Source organism: Anabrus simplex, chromosome 12 (assembly GCF_040414725.1).
Source record: "Anabrus simplex isolate iqAnaSimp1 chromosome 12, ASM4041472v1, whole genome shotgun sequence".
NCBI classification, from domain to species: Eukaryota; Metazoa; Arthropoda; class Insecta; order Orthoptera; family Tettigoniidae; genus Anabrus; species Anabrus simplex.
Window position 1 is genome coordinate 57,647,447 of NC_090276.1, and position 26,282 is coordinate 57,673,728.

The 26,282-nt window shown below is 38.5% G+C and overlaps 1 protein-coding gene across 1 annotated transcript in view; it reads right to left on the reverse strand.

Moving 5' to 3' along the window:
- Positions 1-26,282, reverse strand: part of LOC136884022 (integrin alpha-PS5) — a 156,085-nt gene that overhangs the window by 83,466 nt on the left and 46,337 nt on the right. The window contains exons 5-7 of the mRNA XM_067156026.2: positions 23,663-23,708; positions 14,977-15,126; positions 3,396-3,484 (exon numbers count right to left, since the gene is read on the reverse strand). Of these exons, the coding sequence (XP_067012127.2) occupies positions 3,396-3,484; positions 14,977-15,126; positions 23,663-23,708 (285 nt within the window). The remainder of the gene's footprint in view (positions 1-3,395; positions 3,485-14,976; positions 15,127-23,662; positions 23,709-26,282) is intronic.

The following is a 26,282-nucleotide window of genomic DNA, read 5'->3' on the forward strand; positions in this document are numbered from 1 at the left end:
GCTTTGTTTACCAATAATAAGAACAAATATTAACTTTTTTGTGAATTAGATTCTCAGCGACTAATTTTGTCGCTGTTCTGCTACCAGTGCACACTTGCTTGCAAGGCTTGGAAAGTCATACAAAGAACAAGTGGGTGTGGTGCCGGTATTTCCTGGTGACATTGTAGACAAGCAATAACTTAGAGCTGTATGTATTTAGAATGAAAACTCGTAATTTGTCACTGGAGAATAAATTGTGCATTCTCTCGCGACCATGTTGTCGAACTACTGATAAACCATGCACCGTACATATACCGGTGTTATTTATTTATTTATTTATTTATTTATTTATTTATTTATTTATTTATTTATTTATTTATTTATTTATTTATTTATTTATTCATACATCGTGCGACATCTCGCTAACATGATTTGTATTGCTACACTGCATATAAGCCATACATGGTACATATAGATATTGTGCATCTGTATGCAATATATTGTACATTGCAGTTCTGTTTTCATTTTAAGCAGTTTAATGAACAAAATTTGAACATGTGATGATACATACATACACATATATCATTATAGACTGTTATGCCTTTCAGCGTTCAGTCTCCAAGCCTCTGTGAATTTACTAAACGTCGCTGCAATCCTCTATTTGCAACTAGTGCTGTGGCCTCATTTAGTTTTATACCTCTTATCTTTAAATCATTAAAAACGGAGTCTAACCATCGTCATCTTGGTCTCACTCTACTTCTTTTACCCTCCATAACAGAGTCCATTATTCTCCCAGGTAACCTATCCTCCTCCATTCGCCTCACATGACCCCACCACCGAAGCCGGTTTATGCGTACAGCTTCATCCATCGAGTTCATTCCTAAATTAGTCTTTATCTCCTCATTCCAAGTACCCTCCTGTCATTGTTCCCACCTGTTTGTACCAGCAATCATTCTCGCTACTTTCATGTCTGTTACTTCTAACTTATGAATAAGATATCCTGAGTCCACCCAGCTTTCGCTCCCATAAAGCAAAGTTGGTCTGAAAGCAGACCGATGTAAAGATAGTTTCGTCTGGGAGCTCACTTCCTTGTTACAGAATACTGTTGATCGCAACTGTGAGCTCACTGCATTAGCTTTACTACACTTTGATTCAATCTCACTTACTATATTACCATCCTGGGAGAACACACAACCTAAATACTTGAAATTATCGACCTGTTCTAGCTTTGTATCACCAATCTGACATTCAGTTCTGTTGAATTTCTTACCTACTGACATCAATTTAGTCGTCGAGAGGCTAATTTTCATACCATACTCATTACACCTATTTTCAAGTTCCAAGATATTAGACTGCAGGCTTTCGGCACAATCTGCCATTAAGACCAAGTCTTCAGCATAGGCTAGACTGCTTACCACATTTCCACCTAACTGAATCCCTCCCTGCCATTTTATACCTTTCAGCATTAAGTTACCTGTAACATTGGACAGAGTGAGTGTGATTGGGTCAAGAATGCCTTTATGATGACAAAGAGGCCCGTATCAACAGCTCACTGCAGTTGAACGAGGCCGTATAATAGGGCTACGTGAAGGTGGATTTTCCTTCCTCACTACTGCGGAACGACTTGGCAGGAATTACTCCACTGTGCATGCGTGCTGGCAGCAGTGGTCACGAGAAGGTTCGCTCGAAGAAGACCGGGCTCCGGACGTCCCCGAGGCACCACCAAGAGGGAGGACTGCTGTATCTGGCACATGGCTGTGGCGCAGCAGACTGCGTCTGCAGCATCAATTTCAGCAATACAGTGAAGAAACAAACTGTTCAAAATTGGTTACTTGAAGGGCAGCGCTGAACCAGACGCCCTGCAGTGTGAATTCCACTTACCCCAAACCACTGCTTATCTGCAACTTCAGTGGTGTCAAGCGAGAGTTCATTGGAGGATGGAGTAGAGATCCATTGTGTTGTCCAGTGGTGTCAGTGATGGCCGTGTGTCGGTTAGAAGGAGGCCAGGTAAGCGCCTGCATTCTACCTGTCTGCGGCGTCGACACTGGACCTACACTGGTAGTTCTGGTCTGGGGAGCAATTTCCTTTGTCAGCAGGAGCGCTCTTGTGGTTATTCCATGCACCCTGAATGCAGATGTGTACATCCGTCTGACGATTCAACCTGTTGTGCTGCCATTCATGAACAGCATTCCTGCGGGTGTTTCCCAACAGGATAATGCATGCCCCCATGTTGCTGTTGTAACCACACGTGCTCTACAGAGTGTCGACATGTTGCCTTGGCCTGCTCGATTCCTCCATCTGTCCCCAGTCGGGCACATACAGGACATCATTGGACGACAACCCCAGCGTCATCCACAACCGGCATTAACCGTCTCTGTATTGACCGACCAAGTGCAACAGACATGGAACTTCATCCCACAAGCTGACATCCGGCACCTGTATGGCACAATGCATGGACAATTGCATGCCTGCATACAACAGTCAGGAGATTACACCGGTTATTAATGGAGCAGCATGGCACATTTGCGATAGTTTTTCTTGCGCGTATATTAACCTGTAGTCTTGTACCTATAGGCAATTAAATATGTTACCTCGACAAATATGCTGCCAAAATTTCCGTATGCTACATTCCTTAATTCATGGTGTTTGGATACTTTTCTCTGCCAGTGTATAATAATAAGAAGAGGAAGAAGAAAAATCAAACTGACTTCATTTGATGGATGATGGGTGCTATGCATTACTCGACCAAGCGCCAAAAAACAAATTCTGAGACATTTACACAAATGCAAAATCTTTTGTATTAATTCAATTCATCCTTCCCATGAAATGTAAAGTATTATATGCCAAAATGAAGATAAAAACATTGATTTTCTTGGTAATGTATCAGAGGCAGTGATATTTTAATGTATTGTCATAATGACACTTGATCATTTGATATTTTACTGTGATTCCTTTAGTTCTTTTTGTTTTTCATCACTTAATAACAAACATAATTGTCATTTAGTCATTCGATTTGACTTAAAAGAATTCAGTGCAATGTAGAGTATGGCATTTTATAAAACATTTTATTGCTCAATTAAATACAAGATTATATTCTGACGAATACCATATCATGTGTTATATTGATCACATTCATCTACAGACCTCTTTCAAAAATGCCTGCAATTTTGATGCCTAATTCAGACTCAGAAATAGCAGTTATTCACAAGATGAAAAACTTAAATTTAACAACTGGAATTTGGTCAAAATTCATTTCCCACAAAACCACGTTGAAACCAAAAGTCTGAACAATTAACTTTACACAGTTAGTCACCAGATGGAGCAATAATCTAAAAACAAGAAGAAAAAACCCCAGTTTTGGCACTTGGTAAAGTGATTTGTAATACCATTCAAATATTATTTCAGACTGTACTCACATAGCCCTTGCACCTAGCACCTCGTGGTGCCGTGGCTGCATACAGAAGCTCGGACTTGTTGAAAAAGTGACCCGCCGATACTTGGTAGCCTAATGAGAAACAAACAAAAAACACTTGAGTTCCTTCATCCATATTGTCTATCGCGTGAAGGAAAAAACTTGAATGCGGCTGGATTTTACTACAATTTATGAATCTCATTCTTTTTTTGTTCTGTATTGACTTTATTTATTTTAAAAATTATTTTAACCATTATTTTTTAAAAAAAATTTCTGTACTGACTTCTATCTAATAATAACACTGAGAAATCGCTGGTGATGTGTCCACCTTGTCAACACCATAAAAATCTATTTAACCCTTACTAACACATTCAAGTCACAATAGATGGCCAGATGGAATCAGATTTAATTGCCCACCCATTGTCTGAGCGTACCTCTCATACTTAAACATGCATAAAACAAGAACTAATGCAGATATTCACTAAAATTTTGCATTCATACCTTTGAAGATTATGACTTACCCATTCTTTATTCCTTGAGTGTCTGCTGACTGTGGTACAAATGTTTCATACGAAATAATTTCAAAAAGAGCGGATCTGTGAACTCCATAAACATCGCAAGTTCAGACAGTGGTTATTGGTGGTGATTATCTTTTTAAGAGGAAGTACAACTAGGCAGCCATCCTCTATATAACACTAATCAGAGAGAAAAAATGGAAGGGATCCGACACTTTGAAAAATGAAGATATCGACCTAGACAAAGGCCATGAAGGATATGAAAATGAAAGATTCGGGCATGAAAACAAAAGACTCTCTAGCCTTCGGAAACCTAATAGCGTCAGGGTCGGAAAAGAACAAGAGTTGATTAAAGGAGGTCAGACAGGATAGATGAAAGTAAGGAGCCTGCCACAAGTAAGTGGAACGAATGCCAGAAATCAGTTAAGAGCCCCGTGGTCGCCAACCCACGCTCCAAAGTTCAGAGCCCCAGGGGCCCCTTTTAGTCACCTCTTACGACAGGCAGGAGATACCATGGGTGTTATTCTACCACCCGCACCCACAGACGGTGGGAAGACTATAAAATTATCTTAAGTATTTCTGAAACACCACTGTATCCACAAATGAACATACATATATCAGAATTATCATCTTTTTTTCTCTCAAATTTCCAATCACTACCATTTTTTAGTGTTACTGGCCGCACACATTTGAAAGAACTGGTGCGGCACTTTCACTCTCTCTTTCTTCAACGCTCGGCTCACTTCGCTAACTTTCACGGTTGCTATCACTATCCTCGAACTCTGATTAATTTTCCAAAATGTCACTATTGCCATAATCACTATCTACAACAATGTTTGCAAGCACTTTCAATCTCTCGTCATCATTACTGCAAAACTGGTTCTACTTCATAATGAATACCGATGAAAATAAACAGTTGTTCAACAATCCCAGTGTCACGCAGAAAATCAGACATCATTGTTTAACAACAATACATGCATCTAGTTCCCTACAGTGTGTATTGTTGGAAATGATAAGGCGCGATGAAAAATCTTCCTTTTGAGGGCATTGATGCAGCGGACGTGCAACGTAGCGTGACTCTAACGTGGATATATTATAAGCACGGACTTGTAGACAAAGGGATTAGTGTAGCAGTTCTGTCATGCATTAAGTGCAGCCACATGCGTCCAAACAGGAAAAGCGTGCTGTTATTCTGTTCTTGGCTGCCGAAGGACATGCACCAGTGAAGATCCATCGGAGAATGAAGACTGTGTATGGGGCAGCATGTCTGTCGAAAACCACCGTTGTGGAATGGTGCACCAAGTTCCGTGGGGGTCGCATTTAGACACAAGATGCCGGTCGATCTGGGAGGCCAGCCTCATCCATTATGGACAACAACAAGTGAGCACCTGCCCTATAGTCCTGAACTCTCCCCATGTGATTATCATGCCTCTGGTCCCCTCACAAAGGCTTTGAACGAGGATGTGCTTCTACACGCGGCAGGACACGGTGTTTTACCACACGGGGACCTTCAACCTGGTGTATCAGTGGGATGAGTGTCTCAACGCTCACGGCGATTTTGCCTGACTGGTATCCCGATTCAGGACTACAGAACACCACCGCGACCACACCAATTCATAGGATGCCGATGAGTTAATTAAGCTGCTTATCAGGACAAACAGAATTGAATAGTGTGATGACTCCCTCTGAATCACGTGTTAACAGACACGGTGTACATGTTCTCCGCCACCTGCAGCGCTGCTGTCGATAAAAAGTCCAAGTACGCATGCTTTTTGTCGGCTTAATGTGGAAGTGGGTAAACAGTTTGTGGTCTTTTTCAGTAGTTCTTTTTTCAGTAGTTTTATACGTGCAAAATATCTGGTGTGAAAAGTGAAAAAGAATAAGCATTTGAGAAGCAGGACGTATACTTTGGCATATGCTTCAATTTACTAATGCATGTGAATATGCCTACAACTTGCTATGTCCCGGGTTGCAAGTCGGGTTAGGATAAACATTCGAATGAAAAATGGCATTTATTTTCACCCCCAAAAGATCCCACTCTGTTCTCAAAGTAGTCAAATGCTATCCCAAGATCTGCCTTTAAGTTATTATTATTATCATCGTATGGCATTTACAAGCATAATGTGTAAAAATATACAATTAACATACAAATTAAAATATAGAGGTAATTAAACTAGAATGTCCAGCTTCGATAACCAGCCCACTGCACTTGGTGTCAATCCATGCAGAGTCCGTAAACAGTCCTTAAATGCTGACAGTGGACAGCTCTCAACAACATGAAGCAATGTCTGATTCTCAGCACCACACTCACACGCAGCACTTTCACAATATCCCCACTTTTCCATCATATATCGGCACCTGCCGTGGCCTGTTCTGAAACGGTTGAGTTTTGACCACTCATGTCGAGGAAAATCGAAACCTGGCACTTTCTTTGTTGGGTCTTTATCAGAAAGGCGTTGGTGGGTGGACATTATTCCCATCGCTGTCTCCATTCTGCTGTTACACTGAATTTTTCATAGGAGTGTAGATCAGTCCAGAGTGGATTCCTGGATTTTAACCTCATCACAGGTGGATCTCGTCACATGTAGCTTCCGATTAGCTTCCACGTTATGCAAGTGGAATGCTGTTACTTCCGTTTTACTAGGATTTGGTTGGAGTCTCCATTTGTGAAAACAGTCACACATGGTAGCCAAGTCTTCTGTAAGTACATCCTCACAGTGTGCCAAATCCATACTCTGAGTAATTAAAACTAGATCGTCTGCAAAACTCTATCTTCTTTGAAGTTGTTCTTGGCAGGTCATGGATGTAAAGATTGAATAGAATGGGAGATAAAACTGACCCTTGGGGTAAACCATTATTTAGAGATCTCCACCTGCTTCTTTCACTGTTCAGAAATACAGCAAGTCAACGGTTGGATAACATGTTGTTTAGTAAGCATGCTAGCTTCTGACAAGGGATGACTTTAAGTGATAGAACCCTTAACATCATTTTCAGTCAGATTAGAGCCATGGTAAAAGCTGTTGTCAAAGAGAATGCCAAAATCATAAGTACAGCTCAGGAAAGAAATTACAGCAAGGTTACCTGTGATCAGTCACCAATATCAAGATGGGAAGATGAACAAATAGCTCCTTTCACCAGTTCAAGAATGAATGTTATTCATCACTTCTGTGGGTATATTGTTAAACATGCAAGCAAAATGACAGGTTGTACAGCATGTATTGGTTCTCTGCAAAATAATACAGAGGAGTCAAGAGGCAGTCCGTTTTCAGCCCCAATAATCTACAAGAACAAGGTAACTCATCCGACTACCCCATTTACCCATCGAATGAATTATTATTCATGTTTTCTCATGTAGAGGAAGTTGTGAGAAATCTTGGTGTACAAGAAGCATTATGGGGAGAAATATTTCAAGAATGCCTGGATAGTTTACCCCCAATTACTGTTTCTCATGGACTTCGGAGTCCGGCTCCATGGTTAAATGGTTAGTGTGCTCGCCTTTCATGACAGGGGTCCCGGGTTTGATTCCCGGCAGAGTTGGGAATTTTAACCATAATTGGTTAATTCCCGACACGGGGGCTGGATGTATGTGCCGTCCTCATCATCATTTCATCCTCATCACGAAGCGCAGGTCGCCTACGGGCATCAAATAAAAGACCTGCACCAGGCCTCTTCGGACAACCACACGCCACTTGGGTGCTGTACTGAACATGCTCAGGACTTATTGAAAAAATTAATTTTTTATTACATACGATGCCGATTTAATTTCCGAATAAAAGAAGTAAGGAAAAAATGCAAGCTCGTACGACCGCAAAACATACCCCGAAAATGTCCGAGGTGTCCAGTTAACTGACTGATGGAGTGAAGTGCTTGTAAGATTCATTGAGCTGAGCATGTTAACATATAAATATAATTAGTTATGTAGGAATTAAATGTGTATGACTTACCAATACGTAACAATCATGTGGGTGCATGCAGAGTTTTAATATGTTTATATTACAGTATGTAGCATGTACACTAACAGCTGAACATATATTTTTTAAGGTTATAATTGACAATTGCAACCGAGTTTTATTTCGTGGTGAATTAATGAAATATCACTTAGCTCTATAGACACACACACATTTGAAATATTCGTTAATATATTGACAAACCAATTTCAGAAGTAATGTCATTAAATGATTACTAAATGTAAAATATTTCCTATGTATTTTTCACATATTACTTTCAAAACAAGGAACACTATATCTTAATTTGAACAAAACACAGATCGCACATAAACACAGTCATCGGTCAGTAAACAGAATGCACAGTCCTGAAACATCACAGTAATGAACACACAGTTTTAAATCATTTATATGAATGACAAATTCCGAATTATGTCACGTCAGATCTCATTTAGAATCACATGTTTGGAGACAGCTGATCACTATTTATCTACACCAGCGCCACGTAGTGTAGGAACATATCAACCCAGCGGAAGTTGTCACACTATGCATATCTATTCGTCCTGTTGTCACACATGTTTCAAGAACCATTCTCGTTCCTCAGGGACCAAAAATTCACCAAATACTTTGGGTACTCGATTCAATTACATACTAACAATATAATGAGTTGTTGTTTGTTAGCTGTTCAGCCTGAAGGCTGGTTTGATCCGCCAACAGCTGTGATAGGTAGCCTAGGCATCAGTGAAGATGCATACTGGGGAAATGAGGAGTCAGGTAGTTTCCCATTGCTTTCCGCACCAGGCCGGAAGATATAAATAAAAAACCATGAACTGTCAATCTAAATAAAATCTTTGAAATTACATAAATTACTCTGATAACTGAATATCAGGCCTGTCCAATGCAGTACCCGCGGGCACCGTAATGTCCCTGGCATACTTTTTTAGTGCCCTCCAAATGCAGGTTTAATTGTTCCAACATTAACCACAGCTGAAAGTTTCGGAATATTTTTGAACATACTGGTAATGGTTACATTTTTCCCAGCCATTCCCACAATTCTGATTCACCTCTCTCCCTTCATAGTTTTAGCAGTACCTACTCATTCTACAGACCACAACCTCTAATATTTCAGGTCGTGTGTGCTTTTGAAGTACACCGTGTATTATGGTGTACTCTGTACATTATAATACCTGCTTTCTGTTGAGTGCTAGGCGTTACAGAGAAAGCCTGGGGGATGAAGTGAATATATTGAGACTTGCTATTTCCCAGTTAGAAGGATAGCATTGTGAATAGTTCATAAAGCCTTCCTTCTTACAAAGCATCTGCTGTTCACAGCTGTGGAACAGTTTCACGAAATCCTAAGCAGTATTTGGATTGTATCGTGCTAGAAGCAGTGTGGATTATATTTTCTCTTATCTAATTCAGATTTAAACTTTATTTATATTCAGTGAAAAATTGCATTTTCACGACTTCAATTCTCATTTATAATGACTGAGAATATTATACATCAATTATTAATTTGCATTATTCATTATTATTTGATACAGTGATTCGAATCATGTCTAAACGTTTACAAACCTATAGTTTTAATAGCGAATGTGAGGAGCAATACTGTTCCTTAACTCACAGCGAACGTGCAATGCCCAATTTCACACCAAAAGCATACGTACGATATGTTTAAAAATATTTATTCAACATTAGCCTACATGTATCTATATCATCATCATCATAATAAAACGGCACCCGCGCCTCCTTAGCCGAGAGTCAGGTGCACCCCAGTGCATGAAAAGTTTGGACAGCTCTGCTCTATATAATGTCCCTAAAAACCCTGTATGCTTCGAAAATTAAAAACTTAAAATTATATTGCAGATTGTTCTGTACTCTCTTTCAGTTGAAATACCTCCCAAAATGGTTACATCTTACGACTGCTTGTATACATATCGAAAACTCAAACACATGCAGCCGACCTTGAATCCTTTCCTTTCTCACAGAACATATGAGCCAGGTTTGTTGTACCTCAATCCTTTGTTACCTGTATGGCTTCTTGTATACTTGTCAAACTGGATACCTCTCTCGCCTTGCCAGCCAACATACTGATGGTTTTTTTCTACCAACAGGACTTGAACTGGTTAACCATGGTGTCAGATCAAGACTTGATGCATTAATGATCTGGCCACCAGGCGTGCTATCTGAGAAGAGGTGGGAGACACTTTGCTACAAAGGATCCCAGTCTTCTCCCAAGAAATTTTTGTTAGCCGGATGGGGAATACTAAGAAAAAAATGAATACGAATACATTTCAATTTATTTCCCTCAGGTTGTTAACAATAATATCAGACTGGTAAAATTGAACTATTTTAGTGTTATTATCACGAACAAGACATTACAGAGTATTCTGAACTTCTAGTGTTCTACTGCTCATTCATAATCATGTAACACTGGGCTTACTACTCGGTGCCATATGGGTTCTTGACATCATGCGTAATGAAGTGCTAGTATGCAATTCCACGCTAATCAAGACACCGCTCGCATACGACACTACATGTTAGTCAATCTAAACCTTTAAACTCCGGTGTAATTGATATGCTGAAAATAAAAATAAAAAATAATTTGAATAAACAGTTTTACAGTATTTACATCTTAATTTGGAGCACCCAATGACTCAAATATGTATTAATATTATGTAACTAGCACATATCTAGGTTATGTTAGCCGGCGGTCTGTGAAAAAGGCAGGCGGTTGCCCATTAAAAAGGTCCTACAGAGACACTGGTATCCAGAACCAGAAGACAAGACTGAAGTGGTTTGGCCATGTAATAAGAATGAGTGCCAACAGAACTGCAAGAAGGGAATAATAATAATAATAATAATAATAATAATAATAATAATAATAATAATAATAATAATAATAATAATAATAATAATAATAATAATAATAATAATAATAATAATAATAATAATAATAATAATAATAATAATAATAATAATAATAATAATAATAATAATAATAATAATAATAATAATAATAATAATAATAATAATAATAATAATAATAATAATAATAATAATAATAATAATAATAATAATAATAATAATAATAATAATAATAATAATAATAATAATAATAATAATAATAATAATAATAATAATAATAATAATAATAATAATAATAATAATAATAATAATAATAATAATAATAATAATAATACTCAAAGAGACAATGGACCAGATCCCAAAGCATCACATAACTATTTTAATGGGAGACTTTAATGCCCAGATTGGCAAGGAGAGAAAATTCAAGAACATAGTTGGAGAATACCCAGCCCACAAGAGGACCAACAGTAATGGAGAAAGGCTGATTGACCTGTGCAGAAATTACATCTTTGTCCTCAAAGCTACAGCTTTCAAATGCCTTCATAGAAAAGCCATGACTTGGAGATGCCCTAACCCAATGTTCGGGGAATTCCAACTGGACCATGTAGCCATCATTAGAAGGGACAGCAAGAAAGTGCTAAGTGTCCAAGTATTGAGAAATGCAAACAATGATTCGGACCACAAATAATAAAAGTACCTTATAACTGTATATATTTATACCTTGGGCAATAGATAGCTTGAACACGATTCCAACCATCACTGGGATTGATCGTTTTGGACATATTCCTGTTCATCCCTTCTCTACCCGCATACTGAAATAGGCTGAACTTGGACTTAAATGGCATTCAGAGTGTCCCTGTTCATATCAGCGACCCTGAGAACTACGGATGTGACACTATTTTTGATTATTTTGATATGCCACCATCTACCCACTCCCACCCCTAGAGGTGCTAGGTGTAGCTTACCCCCACAGTGTTTGTCTCCAGACAGGAAGTCACAAGTGTACCAAGTTTGGTTGAAATTGATCCATGGTTTAGGAGAAGACATGGGAAGGTACTTCATAAAACATGAATGTTCCCATCCTCCTATACACAACATTTCTTACCGGACTATCATGACACAGATTAAGTAGCTATCGCCTAGCGACAATCTGTCCATCGAGGTTGATTCAAATCTTGGTGCGGCTTTGTCATTAAATTAACTGCATAAAATTACACATCATAAAAGAACTACATATCAGATTTTATTCCAATAATTAAACTTATGTTTTAATGGTCCACCTTTTCAATAATATATTATGCAATGTTTACATTACATTTTTAATCTTGGAACTAGTTTCGGCCTTGGCTTGCCATCATCACCCATAATACAAAACTGTACAAATACATCTAATGACTAAAACAAAGGTACAAACACAAATGAAGTTAAAAGGTATTAAAAGGATTTGGGCATAACACGCAAAATATGAAATTAAAATAAGGCTCTAAAATCCTCGGATGTGTTGCATCATGTTAAAATATTAGTGCTTCTTGTTAAAATATCTTGAAAAATGCTGATGGAGATTGTCGAAAATGGCACACGAAGATGTGAATAACAGCCGGCAGTTCATTGCAGCTGGTAGAAATTCGCAATTTAATGCGGTGTCCATGAAGTTAACCTAAATAAATGATAGTCAAAATTAATGAACTAAAAGGAGAAAGAGTGCTAATCAAATGGCATTAAGTTATATGAGACTTACCTTTCGTTGCGGCATGTGGTGCGTGGCCTACTGTGTGCCTCACTAACGGGGAGGAGTTGAGATTGGGTCGTGAGATTCAAAGGGAACACAGAAAGGGAAAGGGCAGGCCAAGGAGAGAGGAGAGGGCGGGGCAAAGAGAGAGGAGAGGGCGGGGCAAAGAGAGAGGAGAGGGCGGGGCAAAGAGAGAGGAGAGAACGGGGAAAGGAGAGAGGAGAGGGTGGGTAAAGGAGAGAGGAGAGGGCGGAGCAAGGAGAGAGGAGAGTGCAGGGCAAGGAGAGAGGAGAGTGCAGGGCAAGGAGAGAGGAGAGGGCGGAGCAATGAGAGAGGAGAGGATGGGGCAAGGAGGGAACAGGGAAAGGAGAGAGGAGAGGGCAGGGAAAGGAAAGTTAGAAAGGAAGAGAAAGGGTCAACAAGAAGGATTGGCTATGGGATCACCGGCTTTGGGTATCTTGGCTGAGGTTAACTTGGATTTTTTGGAACATACCAAAATTGATAATAATAACAACTTTGACAACATCCTTTCCTGGACAAAACCATATTCATTATGAATGAGAGCATAACAGATGCTGCTACCACTCCGATTAATCTAAATAACATTGATCTGCATATAAAATTCACACTTGAATCCGAAACTGGACAAAAAAATTAATTTTTTAGGCTTAACTATTATTACGCACCCAAGTTCCTTAAGATATAAGATTTTCAGAAAATCTACCCAAACAGTCACTACAATTCATCAATACTCTTCACGCCCTCAAATTCACAAACAAACAGCATACAATAGCATGGTGTACCGAGCCTTCAATGATCCAATGTCATAAAGAGACCTCAAAAACTAGTAGAACACTATTCGTAAGATTGGTAAATCTAATGAATACAACAGTTTCTTTATTGAAAGAATAATCTATAAATATACATATCGCCCCTTAACTGCTTTGAAAAAAGATGAAACAAAACAACTCCTCTTTTTCTACCTTTACGTTCAACAAACAAATTTATAAAGTCACCAACATCTTTAAAAAGCATGATGTAAAAGTAGTTTTCAAAACCAATAATAGGAATGGAGAAGTCTTACATAATGCCACATCCATAAACAAGTTCAATAGTTTTAAAAAATCAGGGCTGTACAGGATTAAATGCAACAGTTGTAATTTTTCTTATGTTGGGCAGACGGGAAGGAGCTTTAAATTAAGGTACTCAGAACATGTTAATGCCCTGGAAAATAATAGATTTTCGGTCATGGGACAGCATATGCACGACTATAATCACAAATTCATAGACATAAAACAAGATATGCAAATTCTCAAAGTCATGTACAAAGGACTCCTCCTTAACATTACAGAAAGCTGCTTCATACATATAGATCAATATTTCTGAAAATGTTTCTGAAAAGCCAAATATCCTGTTAGACTTTCTAATTCCCATTTTAAGAAACGTCAAACCAAAAAGTCGAAATTCAATTTTTCATTCTATTCACAGCACCTTCCCTCAGCAGCCACCTGTTTTCCCACATCCTTCGGCCCTGCCTTAAACCCCTTCCTTTCCCCTCCCTCTCCTCTCTCCTTGGCCCACCCTCCCCCTTTCTGTGTTCCCTTTGAATCTCACGACCCAATCTCAACTCTCCCCATTAGTGACACAAACAGTAGGCCACACACTACATGCCGCAACGAAAGGCAAGTCTCATATAACTTAACGCCATTTGATTACCACTCTTTCTTCTTTTAGTTCATTAATTTTGACTATCATTTATTTAGGTTAACTTCATGGACACCGCACTGAATTGCGAATTTCTACCAGCTGCAATCTATGAACTGCCGGCTGTTATTCATATCTTTGTGTGCTCTCCATCAGCACTTTTCAAGATATTTTAACAAGAAGCACTAACATTTTAACATGATGCAACACATCTAAGGATTTTAGAGCCTTATTTTAATTTCATATTTTGCGTGTTATACCCAAATCCTTTTAATACCTTTTAACGTCATTTGTGTTTGTACCTTTGTTTTAGTCATTAGATGTATTTGTACAGTTTTGTATTATGGCTGATGATGGCCAGCCAAGGCCGAAACTAGTTCCAAGATTAAAAATGTAATGTAAACATTGCATAATATATTATTGAAAAGTTGGACCATTAAAACATAAGTCTGATTATTATTGTGATCACAATTCAATAAGGATCAAAACCATGAAGTTTATATGCTATGATTTTCAGCAAAATCGGCCTAGTAGGAGTTTTTAAGGCCATTTGAAACAAACAAATATTCTTTTTTATATATTAGATTAAGTGGTTAGTCTAACTGTGCTGAAAAGGTGGATTAATTAAAATAATTTCTTTTGAAGAAAGACTTAATGTTAAAAATTGTCAAGTCCATACGGAACCAATTATGAAATTTGTCACTTGCACTCGTGATAATTCACTGGAGTTCTCAAATTACAAAATTATTCTACTTGAAGTATAAGTCATGAAATAACACCTGTTCACCAACATTTCCAGCATAGGTGATACTTTAGATTACTCACCCAAATAATCAAAAGACTCAGATTGATCGAAGTAGAAAGGATTCACTATGTGTGGATCTAACAAGAATGTTTTTTGCTTCTCTTTAATTGAACGTTTACTCTTGCCTTCAGGATCAAAGACGTCCCCATCCAAGTACTCTATCAATCCACCTATGAACAGAGCAAACCAAAATGGTTAATATACAGTATATGTTACGGCCAAAGCCCAAACCCAAGTCACTTTGCGAATAATCGACCATATCTCATTTTTCAAGGGATAGCTATCAACAATGCCACATCCCCAATTCGGTTAAGAAAAAGCAGTTAGCAACCCAACATTATACGCCATTCTGATTAAGAATTACTAAACAATACAGAAGGTCATTCAAGATTTCAGGTGAAGAGTTTGAAGGCTGGTGACAGCGCTGTTATAAACTTGAGCAGGTCAAAACGGGGAGTGATGATTCAAGTCAGTACTGAGAACTTGTGTATAGAGTTTTGTGACATTAGGAGCAATGATGCCGAAGTGGATTGACCCTTACTGGGAGGACTACATAGCAGCCCTTCGGGATGCTAAATATAGCTAATCTGCAATCCAAGAAATGTGCAAGAAGCGTGATTTCTTGATATCAAAGAACGAGATCAGTGCTGTATTGAATAGGGCAAAGGCCAACTGGGCTTAATTTCAGAGGGAATAATAACAAGCAAATCCATGACTAGACACCAACCATAGACCAGAATGGTGAGGAAAGTGAACACCCTTGTCTCACATGGTAACCCTGTTCTCCAAAGGACTATCGGACGTAAGTTAAGGATGACTGTTTCAACAATTAACACCATAATCAACAAGAACCTGCAATTAGAAAAGCGGCATAAGTGCCGAGTTCACAAGCTGTTGCCACGTTACATTTCAGAAAGTTGCACTAACGCAAGAAAGCTGCATGAGGGCTATCTGGAAGGGGTCAGATGGAAAAATGTGGTGACATCAGATGAAGCATATGTGTGATATGTGTACCTTAGTGACTGTGACAAACCCCGCTCAATTTACTACCTCCCTAGAGACAAATTATTTTATCAAACATTGTATAAAGAATGCCAGGAAAGTTTTTAAAGGGGTTTCATGATTATCTCTGAATACTACTAGAATGGCAAGTTTACCATTTGTCATATCACTAATAATGTGAAGATGAACTCTACATACTATCAGCAAGAAGTTTCAACACCCATTTGCAACACAGATATCCCAGCACTGTATGGGAACATCAAGATAAAGCATCCAGCCACACCTCTCGTTCGACTTATCTGTTCTTAGAGAGAATGGGGATTGAAACTGAAATCTGAGCAATTACTTTTACTGACATATCGCTGAAGGCACCTGATGGGTCATCCATGGACTTCTGTGCATTTGAACTCCTAAAAAGGGCGTCAGGAAATGGATGTCCATGCACTATCAATGGTCTCTGGAAAGCCTGTTGGGAGGAGTGGAATAAGATATAGTAATCGCCACGTAAGGAAATACCCCAGAAAGTAAATATCGCCGCCCGATGCTCTTCTTTTCTCTTTTTTGTAATGGCTGATCACTGCTGCCAACCTGCCTGGTTACATATTAAAATCACTAGACATAACCATAACAAACTAACCTCAATGTAAACACCGATAATGAATGTTTCCCTACCCTAGTAAATGATAAAAGATAAGATGAAATAAATCAAGATAATTATGAATATCTCCTCAATGAGGAATTAAGGAAATAAACACACTTTCTCACTCAAATTATCTGTCTTTATTTTGATATACAGTAGGCGTACTATAACCATATTCTTGAAAAGCGGAGCATGTTAAACGATGCAGTTTATTTAAGAAGTCTTTGCAGTGTGATTTTCGAAAGTTCCAGACATCCAATGACTTCCCTTTCTTTTGCGCGAACATTTCCTTCTCTCTTCAATACCGGTAACCAGTAAGGAGAGAGATTATTGGGCATATTTTCAGCCTGCAGGCTGGTTATATCTTCAAGCTTATCAGGAAACATATAGGAATACTAATGTGCCAAGCTCCGTGAACGGAATTTAGGTCAGCTTTCAAGTTCACTGCGGATTTGAAAATAATAATGTTACAAGTTCTACTGCCAAAATTTCGTCCCGCAAGAGTTATTTCATGTACCGGTAGATCTAGACATGAGACTGGCGTATTTGAGCACTTTCATCATTTCACACAAACAATGTTTATTAAATGCATTATCCGAACATGCCACAATTCTACTTACCTGGTATTAGCCAAATATATTTACAATCCCACAGAAAAAGAAAATATACTTTAAATATTCTCGCAAATATATCACTAGTGACTTTAACGGCGATGCGGTGGCAACACGCAATTCACGCTAGAGCAGTGATTGAACGTTGCCAACGTGCCAGATTAACGGTAAATGTAAGACGTCGTATCGGCAAGTAGGGTCCCTAAACTGTATGGTTACCGACACTGAAAAAGACCCAACAGCAAGAAAAGTAACTATAAATCAGTACCTTAATATTACAGGGGAGAAAGGGTAAGGTTGCACCCTTAGGGTACGTCCTTACACGGAGAGGACTATAGACATGCTAGCTCTGCAAAAAAGTCTGCTGCAATGGAAATTATGTTGTCGGGTGATAGCTAGAAATGCTGGCTTTCCAAGTGAACATGATCGTTGGTGGAGACATGGCTTTTCATAAGCTAATTACCCTTCGAACATTGTCCCCAGAGATCCCGAATGACCTTCTGTAAGAAACCAGGCCAAACCCATCTCATCCTAACAGAATACTAATTAGGATACGTTTAATGATTAGAAACATTAAACTGATTAATGGCCAAATCCCCATGCATATATTCCTCTCTATAAAGTATTGACTGAACATCACCAACTTTGTTCCTGGAGGTACTTTGGGATCCTAAAGGAGGACTCTTACTTTCTGGTAAAAGTTATGCTATACTGTATACTGTAGAGTAATAAATAAGTTACAAGATTGTGAGCGACTGCCAAAGGAACTCGACAATGATGTGAGATGGACATCAGACAATGGTACAATGATAAACAGGGTGAAAAATGCGGTTGTAAGTTTTACAAAGAGGAAAAGTCCACTCATTTTTAATTATTGCATAGATAGGGTGAAAGTACCCGCACAGGAATCATTGTAAGTACCTAGGTGTTCATATAAGGAAAGATCTTCATTGCGGTAATTGTACTTTCCAATCGATGGTTTCCTAGCATGATGTTTGCTGTTTGTCCCTCTATTTATTGCCATTGCAACTGTGTTTGTTTCATTTGTTTTGAGGTTGAACTTCTATCCACTTCAACTCTACTGTAACCTTTTCCCCAGTCTCTCCCCAGATCATGAGGGTTTTTTTTTTTTTTAAATAATTAAAAATAATCAATAAAGACTACATACCATTCCTTGCTGTATTTGTTATATTTCTCAGTGACCTGAAGGAAGGCTATAGAAAATACACATTGAAAACCTGTCTGTTCAACCATCTAATTTTTTAAAAATTTATGATGATATTTGTTTGTGCCGTCGACCTCTGTAGATCTTTTGCCACTACTTTCACCATATGATAGGCACCTGCGTGTAAGCGGAATTGCGGAAGTGTAGAGTGTTGAATGTGAGGCAAGGAATGTTAAGGACGACACAATCACCCAGTCCCCAGGCCAGGGATATTAATCATTTACAATTAAAAACCCCTGACCCAACTGGGAATCAAACCTGGGGCCACCGGGTGACAGGTAGATGTGTTGCCCACTATGCTGCGGGGCCGGACAACCATCTAATTAGTACGGTATCTAGAATATCTCCCACTCTTCTCAACAGTGTCTCAGTAAAAAGTTTATATCTACACGACATTGAACTAATTGTATGGTAATTGTTAATGCCATGCTTAGGGCCTTTCCTTTGGAGGAGAACTATCTCAGGTAGTGAGATATTACTTGGTTTAAAAACAACATTTTTATGAATTGTATTAAGGCACTGTTTCTGTGTGAAATCTAGCTAATGCCATTTTTTAGACAGATATATACAGTGAGTAGCCAAAAGTCATGGGAAGACACTAAATGAGATGTTAATAATGAGCTGTTCCTGCATAAGCCCTCAAAACGGCGGCAATACAGCAAGGCATCAACTCTACAAGGTGTTTGAATTGTTCTGGAGGGATCTGGACCACGCAGCTTGCACTGCTACCCACAATTGGTCTTGTGTAGGTTGTGCAGGGTTCATGGAGCGTAGACCAGCATTGACAGCACCCCATAAATTCTCAATTGCATTAAGATTGGGAGATCTGGAGCGCCAATCCGTGGTCGTAACATCATTGGAGTGCTCCTCCAACCGCCTGCGTGCCACCACGGAGCGATGACGTGGCGCATTGTCCTGCTGAAACATGGCATCTCCATCAGGATATTCTAGGGCCAGAAAGGGATGCAGATGGACTGAAAGAATGTCCACATAATATGCAGCTGTCAGCACTCACTTCATTCGGATAATGGTACCTAATTGCAACCATGAGAACGCCGCCCAGATCAGAACTGAGCCACCTCCTGCGTCGACACAACCTTACTTTTTACAAATCTTTTTTTTTTTTTTGCTAGTGGCTTTACGTTGCATCGACACATATAGGTCTTATGGCAACAATGGGATAGGAAAGGCATAGGAGATTCTAACCCACGCACGGCTTACTCGCCTGGTAATCTTTAGTTTATTATCCACCTAACCAATACAGTTTACTCTCTCAGACAGTACTAGTTTCGACCGTAAATATTGGTCATCCTCAGCTATTAATCATTCAGTTAGAATTAGGGCATAGTGACGTCATAAATGAAAGTGGGGAGGGGTGTTAAACCTCCTGAGTTAAGGCTACAAATACAAAACACATAAAATACACTAGTTTACACATTAGATATTTGATAAATGGTCCAGTGGATTTGAATCAAAACAGTAGATCACAGGATTAATGACACTTAAAATATTTTAAACTGCACTTGTGTCGAAGAAAAGATGATGTAAATTTTAAATTTAAAACATATAAGAAACCCACTAGCAAGTCAACAGTTGAGAATGAATATACTTCTTTCAAACCTAAAAAAAGCCTCGGATGGAAGAATAAATTAAGTACTGGACATGACAGTTCTTCTCGTACCATCCGAATTTATGATGGCCAAAAGCCTGATGTTCATCGGAGATACCGGAAGACACAAAACCCTCACAAGAAGGAGCGACTGAAAATTGGTACAATCACTATCCTCACTCTCACCAACAAATGTGAAGAACTTGTGGACCTTATGGAGAGGCGTAAGCTCAAGATATTGGGGTTGAGTGAGACAATATGAGAAGAAGTCCTTGAGCAATGTGCTGTACTGGAGTGAGAACAATAATGAATCCAAAAATGGAGTTGGCTTCCTCCTTCATAAAGATATAGACACACAGACAGATGTCAAATATGAGAGTGATAGATGAGACTAAGTGTTGGTAATGCACAGCATACTCTTCTGCAAGTATATGCACCGCAGACAGGATGTACCACAGAAGAGAAAAAAGAATTTCTTACAGAACTTGAGGAACAAATAACAGAGGAGAACACGATCATTATGGGCAATCTGAATTCCCAAGTTGGTAAAGAAAGACTAGGTTGTGAAAACATCATTGGCCCCCATGGCTATGGCAACAGAAACTCTGAAGGAGAGAACCTGATTGATTTCTGTGTGCAAAACAACTTAATAATACAGAACACATGGTATCAGAAGAGGGAGAGCCATAAAATAACGAGATACAGCTGGGATGGAAAGCTCAAGACTATGATCGACTTCATCATAACCAATAGAAAGGCGGGTCAGTATGTTACAGATGTTAAAGTCATACTCAGCGAGTGCCTAGATAGCGACCATCGGCTATTAATCGCTGATCTAAAAAAATATCAATGTGCCCAAAATTAAACAAAACGAAATGCCAAAGATTAAGACATGGCTGTTGAAGGACATGGAGAAGACAGGAAACTATGAAGCGAGGATAACAGCCAAATTACCCAAAACTGAGAAAGGGGAAGTGGAAGAAGAATGGTCCTTATTCAAAGAAACCCTTGTAAAAGAAGCCACGGAAATTTGCAGAAAAACAAGTACTACACCAAAAGAGAAGGAAACACCTTAGTGGAATGACAGAGTGAAGACAGCAGTAAAAGATAGAAATATACTTAAAAGAAAATTAGACCTCGAAAAACGGAAAACAGATGATAGATGAAATGAAATGAATTAGAAGTTGAACATCTAGCAAAGGAATACAGAAAAAAACTGGCTGTAAAAAGACTGATCCAGGGAGAAAAGGAAAAGTGCTGGGATGACTTTACTACAAGGATAGAGGAAGACTGTCAAGGAAGTAGGAAACTACTATAAAAAATAGTAAACAGTAAAAGAAATGAATATATAAACATCCTTGCATTTGAAACAGATGATGGTAGCTTAACACGAACAGAGGAAGGGATCAGGGATGAAATGAAGAAGTACTTCAACGTGCTGTTAAAAGGAGATGGGGGAAACACCACCACCGATGACTGTAGTGTAGCTGAAGCTAAAAACAACAAATACCCATTAACATGGCTTGAGGTAGAAACAGCACTAAAGAGCATGCAAAATGGAAAGTCCCCAGGCTTTGATGATCTCAGCTCAGACATGATAAAGGCAGCAAATTTTTGGCGATGGGACAGCACATGGGTGATACTAACCACAAGTTCACTAATATCAACCAAGACATGAAAATTCTCAAAGTTATTCAAAAAGGCCCCCTGCTCAGTAATACAGAAAATTGTTTTATCTATCTGGAACATTTTTTTTTTCAATCCTAACTTCAATCTAAATGAAATTTCAGAGAAATCAAACATTTTATTTGACCTTTTAATTCCCATCTTTAGTAATCATGCCTCAGATAAAAAGAAAGAATTCTTTCTTTTATAATCTCTTTAAATTCCCCTTTCAGCAGCAGTCTTTCTTTCCTTATCCTTCAGCCCCACCTTAGACACCCCTTCTCTCCTTCCCTCCCCCTCCCCTCCTCTCCCTGTCTACTCCTTTGTTTACATTGTCTGCTTTCTACATCAAGTCAGTGCTTGTTCTACATCAGACATTAGAAATTTACTGCTTTGCCTGAGGTCCTAAGTCAACTTAGACATATTATGACAAGAAGGTCATAACCTTAATTTTTGTTATTATTTATATTTTAATGTTACAATTGTTCCTACAACATTGTCTTTGTCTGGTATACATATGTGTTAGTTATCGCATAATCTGTTTAATTTTTATTTGGCTGAAGATGGCCACTAAGTGGCTGAAACTAGTCCCAAGACTGATGTAATATCATTTAGAACCTATACAGGAGAAGAAGCATGGGGAGAAATCAGTGAGAGGCTTCAGTTGGAAAATAATTATATCGGCAGGACTGACCACAAATATAAAATTAGACGGAATTTTAGCAGAAGCGATTGGGGTAAATTTTCATTCATTGGGAAGGATGTGAAGGAGTGGAACAGTTTACCAGGGGTAGTGTTTGATCCTTTTCCAAAATCTGTACAGATATTCAAGAAGAGAATAAACAGGAACAGAGAAAATAAATGAAATGTTAGAGGGCATTCGACCAGTGCAGGTTAATGTAAATAAAAAATGTGTGTGAATGAATTAATTCCATCCCCTAGTCTAAGGAGTTTGGACAGCCAAATTAGGGGACTGCCTGTAGGGGTGAAGTACAGTGGGAACTTCGAGGGCCCTGGGACTGCTACGGTAACTGTGAAGGCCCTTCAGGAACTCCAAAAAGTGGTGGCAAAATGGGCTCTGGTTAAGATGCAGCAGGTCGTTATGCTACTTAGGTTCCAGAATGGGTAAAAAAAAAAAAAGTAAGTAAATGTAATGTAAATTTTAATCTTATACCAGTTGTATAGTATCATTTGAAGTAATTCCACATACTGTATATCAGTTGACTATATTTGTAAGTAGTACAAGAGATATTATAAGTAGAATTTTGTAAACAATATAAATTTATTAAGGATGAGTGAGCTGTGTGTTTAATAGAAAAAATTTTTAGCGTAAACTGTATAATATTGTATTTTTGGAAAATTTTCTTCTCATGTTAATTTAATATTTAGTGCTTGACAATAATGTATTTTAGTGTACCATTTGCCACTGAGGTAGACACCTCATTTGCAAATAAAGAGATTTTGATTTCATTTCATTTACTTGATATATTGTATTGAAAAGGTTGCACTCTAATATGGACTAAAAATGAAAAAATGAAATTTATAGCTTATAATCATAGTAGCCCATCAAGCGCCCAGTATGGATCTGAGGAGGCGACATTATGTCTGTTCGTTAAACACCCTTGGTCTTACCGTGCGGCGGTTTACGTGGGTGGTAACATTCTCTCTGTGATATTGAAGATCCACCCTCGCCACCGTTGACCTTGGAAACCCGAATTCGCATGTAATCTCCACAATGCTCTGTGCGCCGATGATCATCCCACGTCTGCAATTCTCAGGGGTAATACACGGTACATTTTCTAATGGGACACGCCTTCCCATGACTTTTGGCCACTCAGTGTATATTAGTATCTGACTACCTGAGATAAGATAAGAAGTACAGTTCAAATGTTAATTTTATTGATGTTAAATGTCACAGCAGCTCTGTAACTTTACATAAAATTCTCAAACTTACCTTTCCAATTCATCAAACCAGGAGCACCAAGGATCATCCCAACATCCTGAAAGAATTACTACATTCAGAATCATGAAAAGTTATAGAAAATTGACAAGATATATACAATGACAGTGTAGAAGGTAGGTGTCATGTTTGGGATGCCTAACTGAATAATAATGATAATAATTGAAATTTTTTTGACATTTATACAGAATGGATGAAAACAGATTAACCAAACCAATCTTCAAATATCTTTGGAACATGAAATCATCAACCTGGATTCATGAGTGAGAGAGAGAGAGAGAGAGAGAGAGAGATGAAGCACACAGGATAAAGCACTGAAATTATTACGTGGTCCCTAGAAGACCGTAACAAAGAAAAAAATAATAATAATAACAATAATACAAACTGTGCATATTTTATAACACATGCAGTTTGAGTAGTTAATAATGAGATATTGGTCACAGTTTCTATTTGAGGATGGTTGTCTACTTGTACCTCCTCTCAAAACAATATTCACCACCACCTCCTCACAGTTTCTGTCTGGTTCATGAAAGAACTTTGACTTGCAGATTTCTTAGTGCTACTGAGATCTTGGTTTGTACCCGACTATGATCAATTCATCTTAAGTTTTTGGTAATAGATTAGTCATAAGGACAAACAATCAAATAGTCTAACACGACAAAGACTTCTCCAATTACTGGAAATTTTCTCCTGAAGATGCGGAGCAAAGTTCTCTGCGAAACGTAAAGGATTTCACCTTCCTATCTTGACATGGCATAAGCCCAAAAGCCTATATCATGTCTGCAATTACGGGTCATGAAAGTGTGTCGATGTTAATGAATTGTGTTCTTGTTTCAGAGCACCCCTAGGCACTTAGTATTTGTAAGCAGATATCTCACTTGGAGAATGAATAAAATTGAAACAAAATGTTAACGCTGTTTTTTGTACTTCATTTTAAAATGTATGAATACTGTATCTTTGTACTTTGGCTTTGTTCCACATTTCAATGGCTGAAGATGTCTAAATAGGAGAAAAAACATGTCCCATTAACTTTATTGTTATCCAAAATATAATAAATAATTTATAGTAGTGTTAATGTGGAATTTTTCTCAAAGCGTTACAAAATACTTTTATTGAGTTGACAATACTGGCTTTAACAATGAATTTTTATTTCATGTAATCCTTGGTGCTATTCGACAGGAGTAAGCTATGTGCCGGCACCAGGTCTCACTCTCTCCCTTCTTACTATTATATGTAACGTCATTCATTTCACCTCATTAAGACTTTCACTGCCACCTTGATTAAACCCATGAATTGCCCCAGGAGCCGATATGTTTTTATTTTATTTCCATTAGTTAGAATGTAGTGGATGGTAGTTTTAACATCATAAGTGAAGTTTTTACACATACACACAAAAAATAATCGATGATGCATATGTTCGTCATCGGCACTGAAGAACGATACAATATCCCAGGTGCTGGTAGATCCACATATGCGCCATCGATGTAGGTGTTATTAATACAGCATATTTAAATTGCATTGTAAGAAATGATGTTAAATTGTTACATAATAATTGTTCATACCAAGAATATCCTTCAGTAACTGTTTTTGACGCAATATTGTAGTCATTTGCTTCATATATATCACTACCGGTAAATCCTAAAATACAGCTCTGAGTAAAGTTCAGGATTTTCATGTAACTGAAGACAGTAATAAATTGAGACATTTTCATGGCAAAATTTAGATTGCTTTCTCATTAATTTACCTCCTGCATTTACTCTTTGAGTGGGAATTTGAAGGCCCAGTAGAATTACCATTGTCACTTTCATCTATTATGAGGGCTGTTTTTCTTTTTCAAGTTCCGTTTGTTTCTAAAAGTAAATTGCATAGTGGCAGGAAGCAGGTCTGTGCGTTGTATGATTGCGCTGCTCCCTTGCTACAACCACCGCCAGTGCTGGCTCCAATCCCTCAGTCGTCACCGAGCTACGGGCGAGTAACGATTGTCGCCACGATCGATGCTCCCGCCAATTGTGAGTTGCCAAGTGTGATTAGTTTCCTTCAAGCTGAAGGATGCAGTGCTGCTAAAATCCATCGCAGGATGATTGAAGTGTACAGTGAATACTGAATGTGTGGCAGTGCTGTGAGAAAATGGTGTAGGAAATTCGCCGAAGGTCAAACAGACATCAATGATGAAGGTGGTCAAGGACGCAAGTCGGTCGCTTTTGCAAGTTTGGTTGACCTAGCACCCAGTGACTATCACCTCTTTCGAGAAATGAAAGCGTAGTTAGGTGGACAACGCTTCACTACCAACAAAGAGCTTCAAGACGCTGTAAGGACCTACCTGAGCTCACTGGCGGTAGACTTCTTTGCAGAGGGTATAGGAAAACTGGTCTCTCGTTATGACAAATGCCTCAACCTTCATGGTGACAATGTAGAAAAATAAGTAAGAATGTACAAATCTCAATACATCTATTATTTATGGCCTATCAAAACTTTAAATAAAAAAAAACAAACAGCCTTCGTATTATACCAGGCTTGAAAGCAACAGGTCATGAACCAATAACCCGAACACGTAATTTGAACCTCAATCTGAGTGCCGTTACAGAAGAGCAAAGCCCAATCACTGTGCAGACCA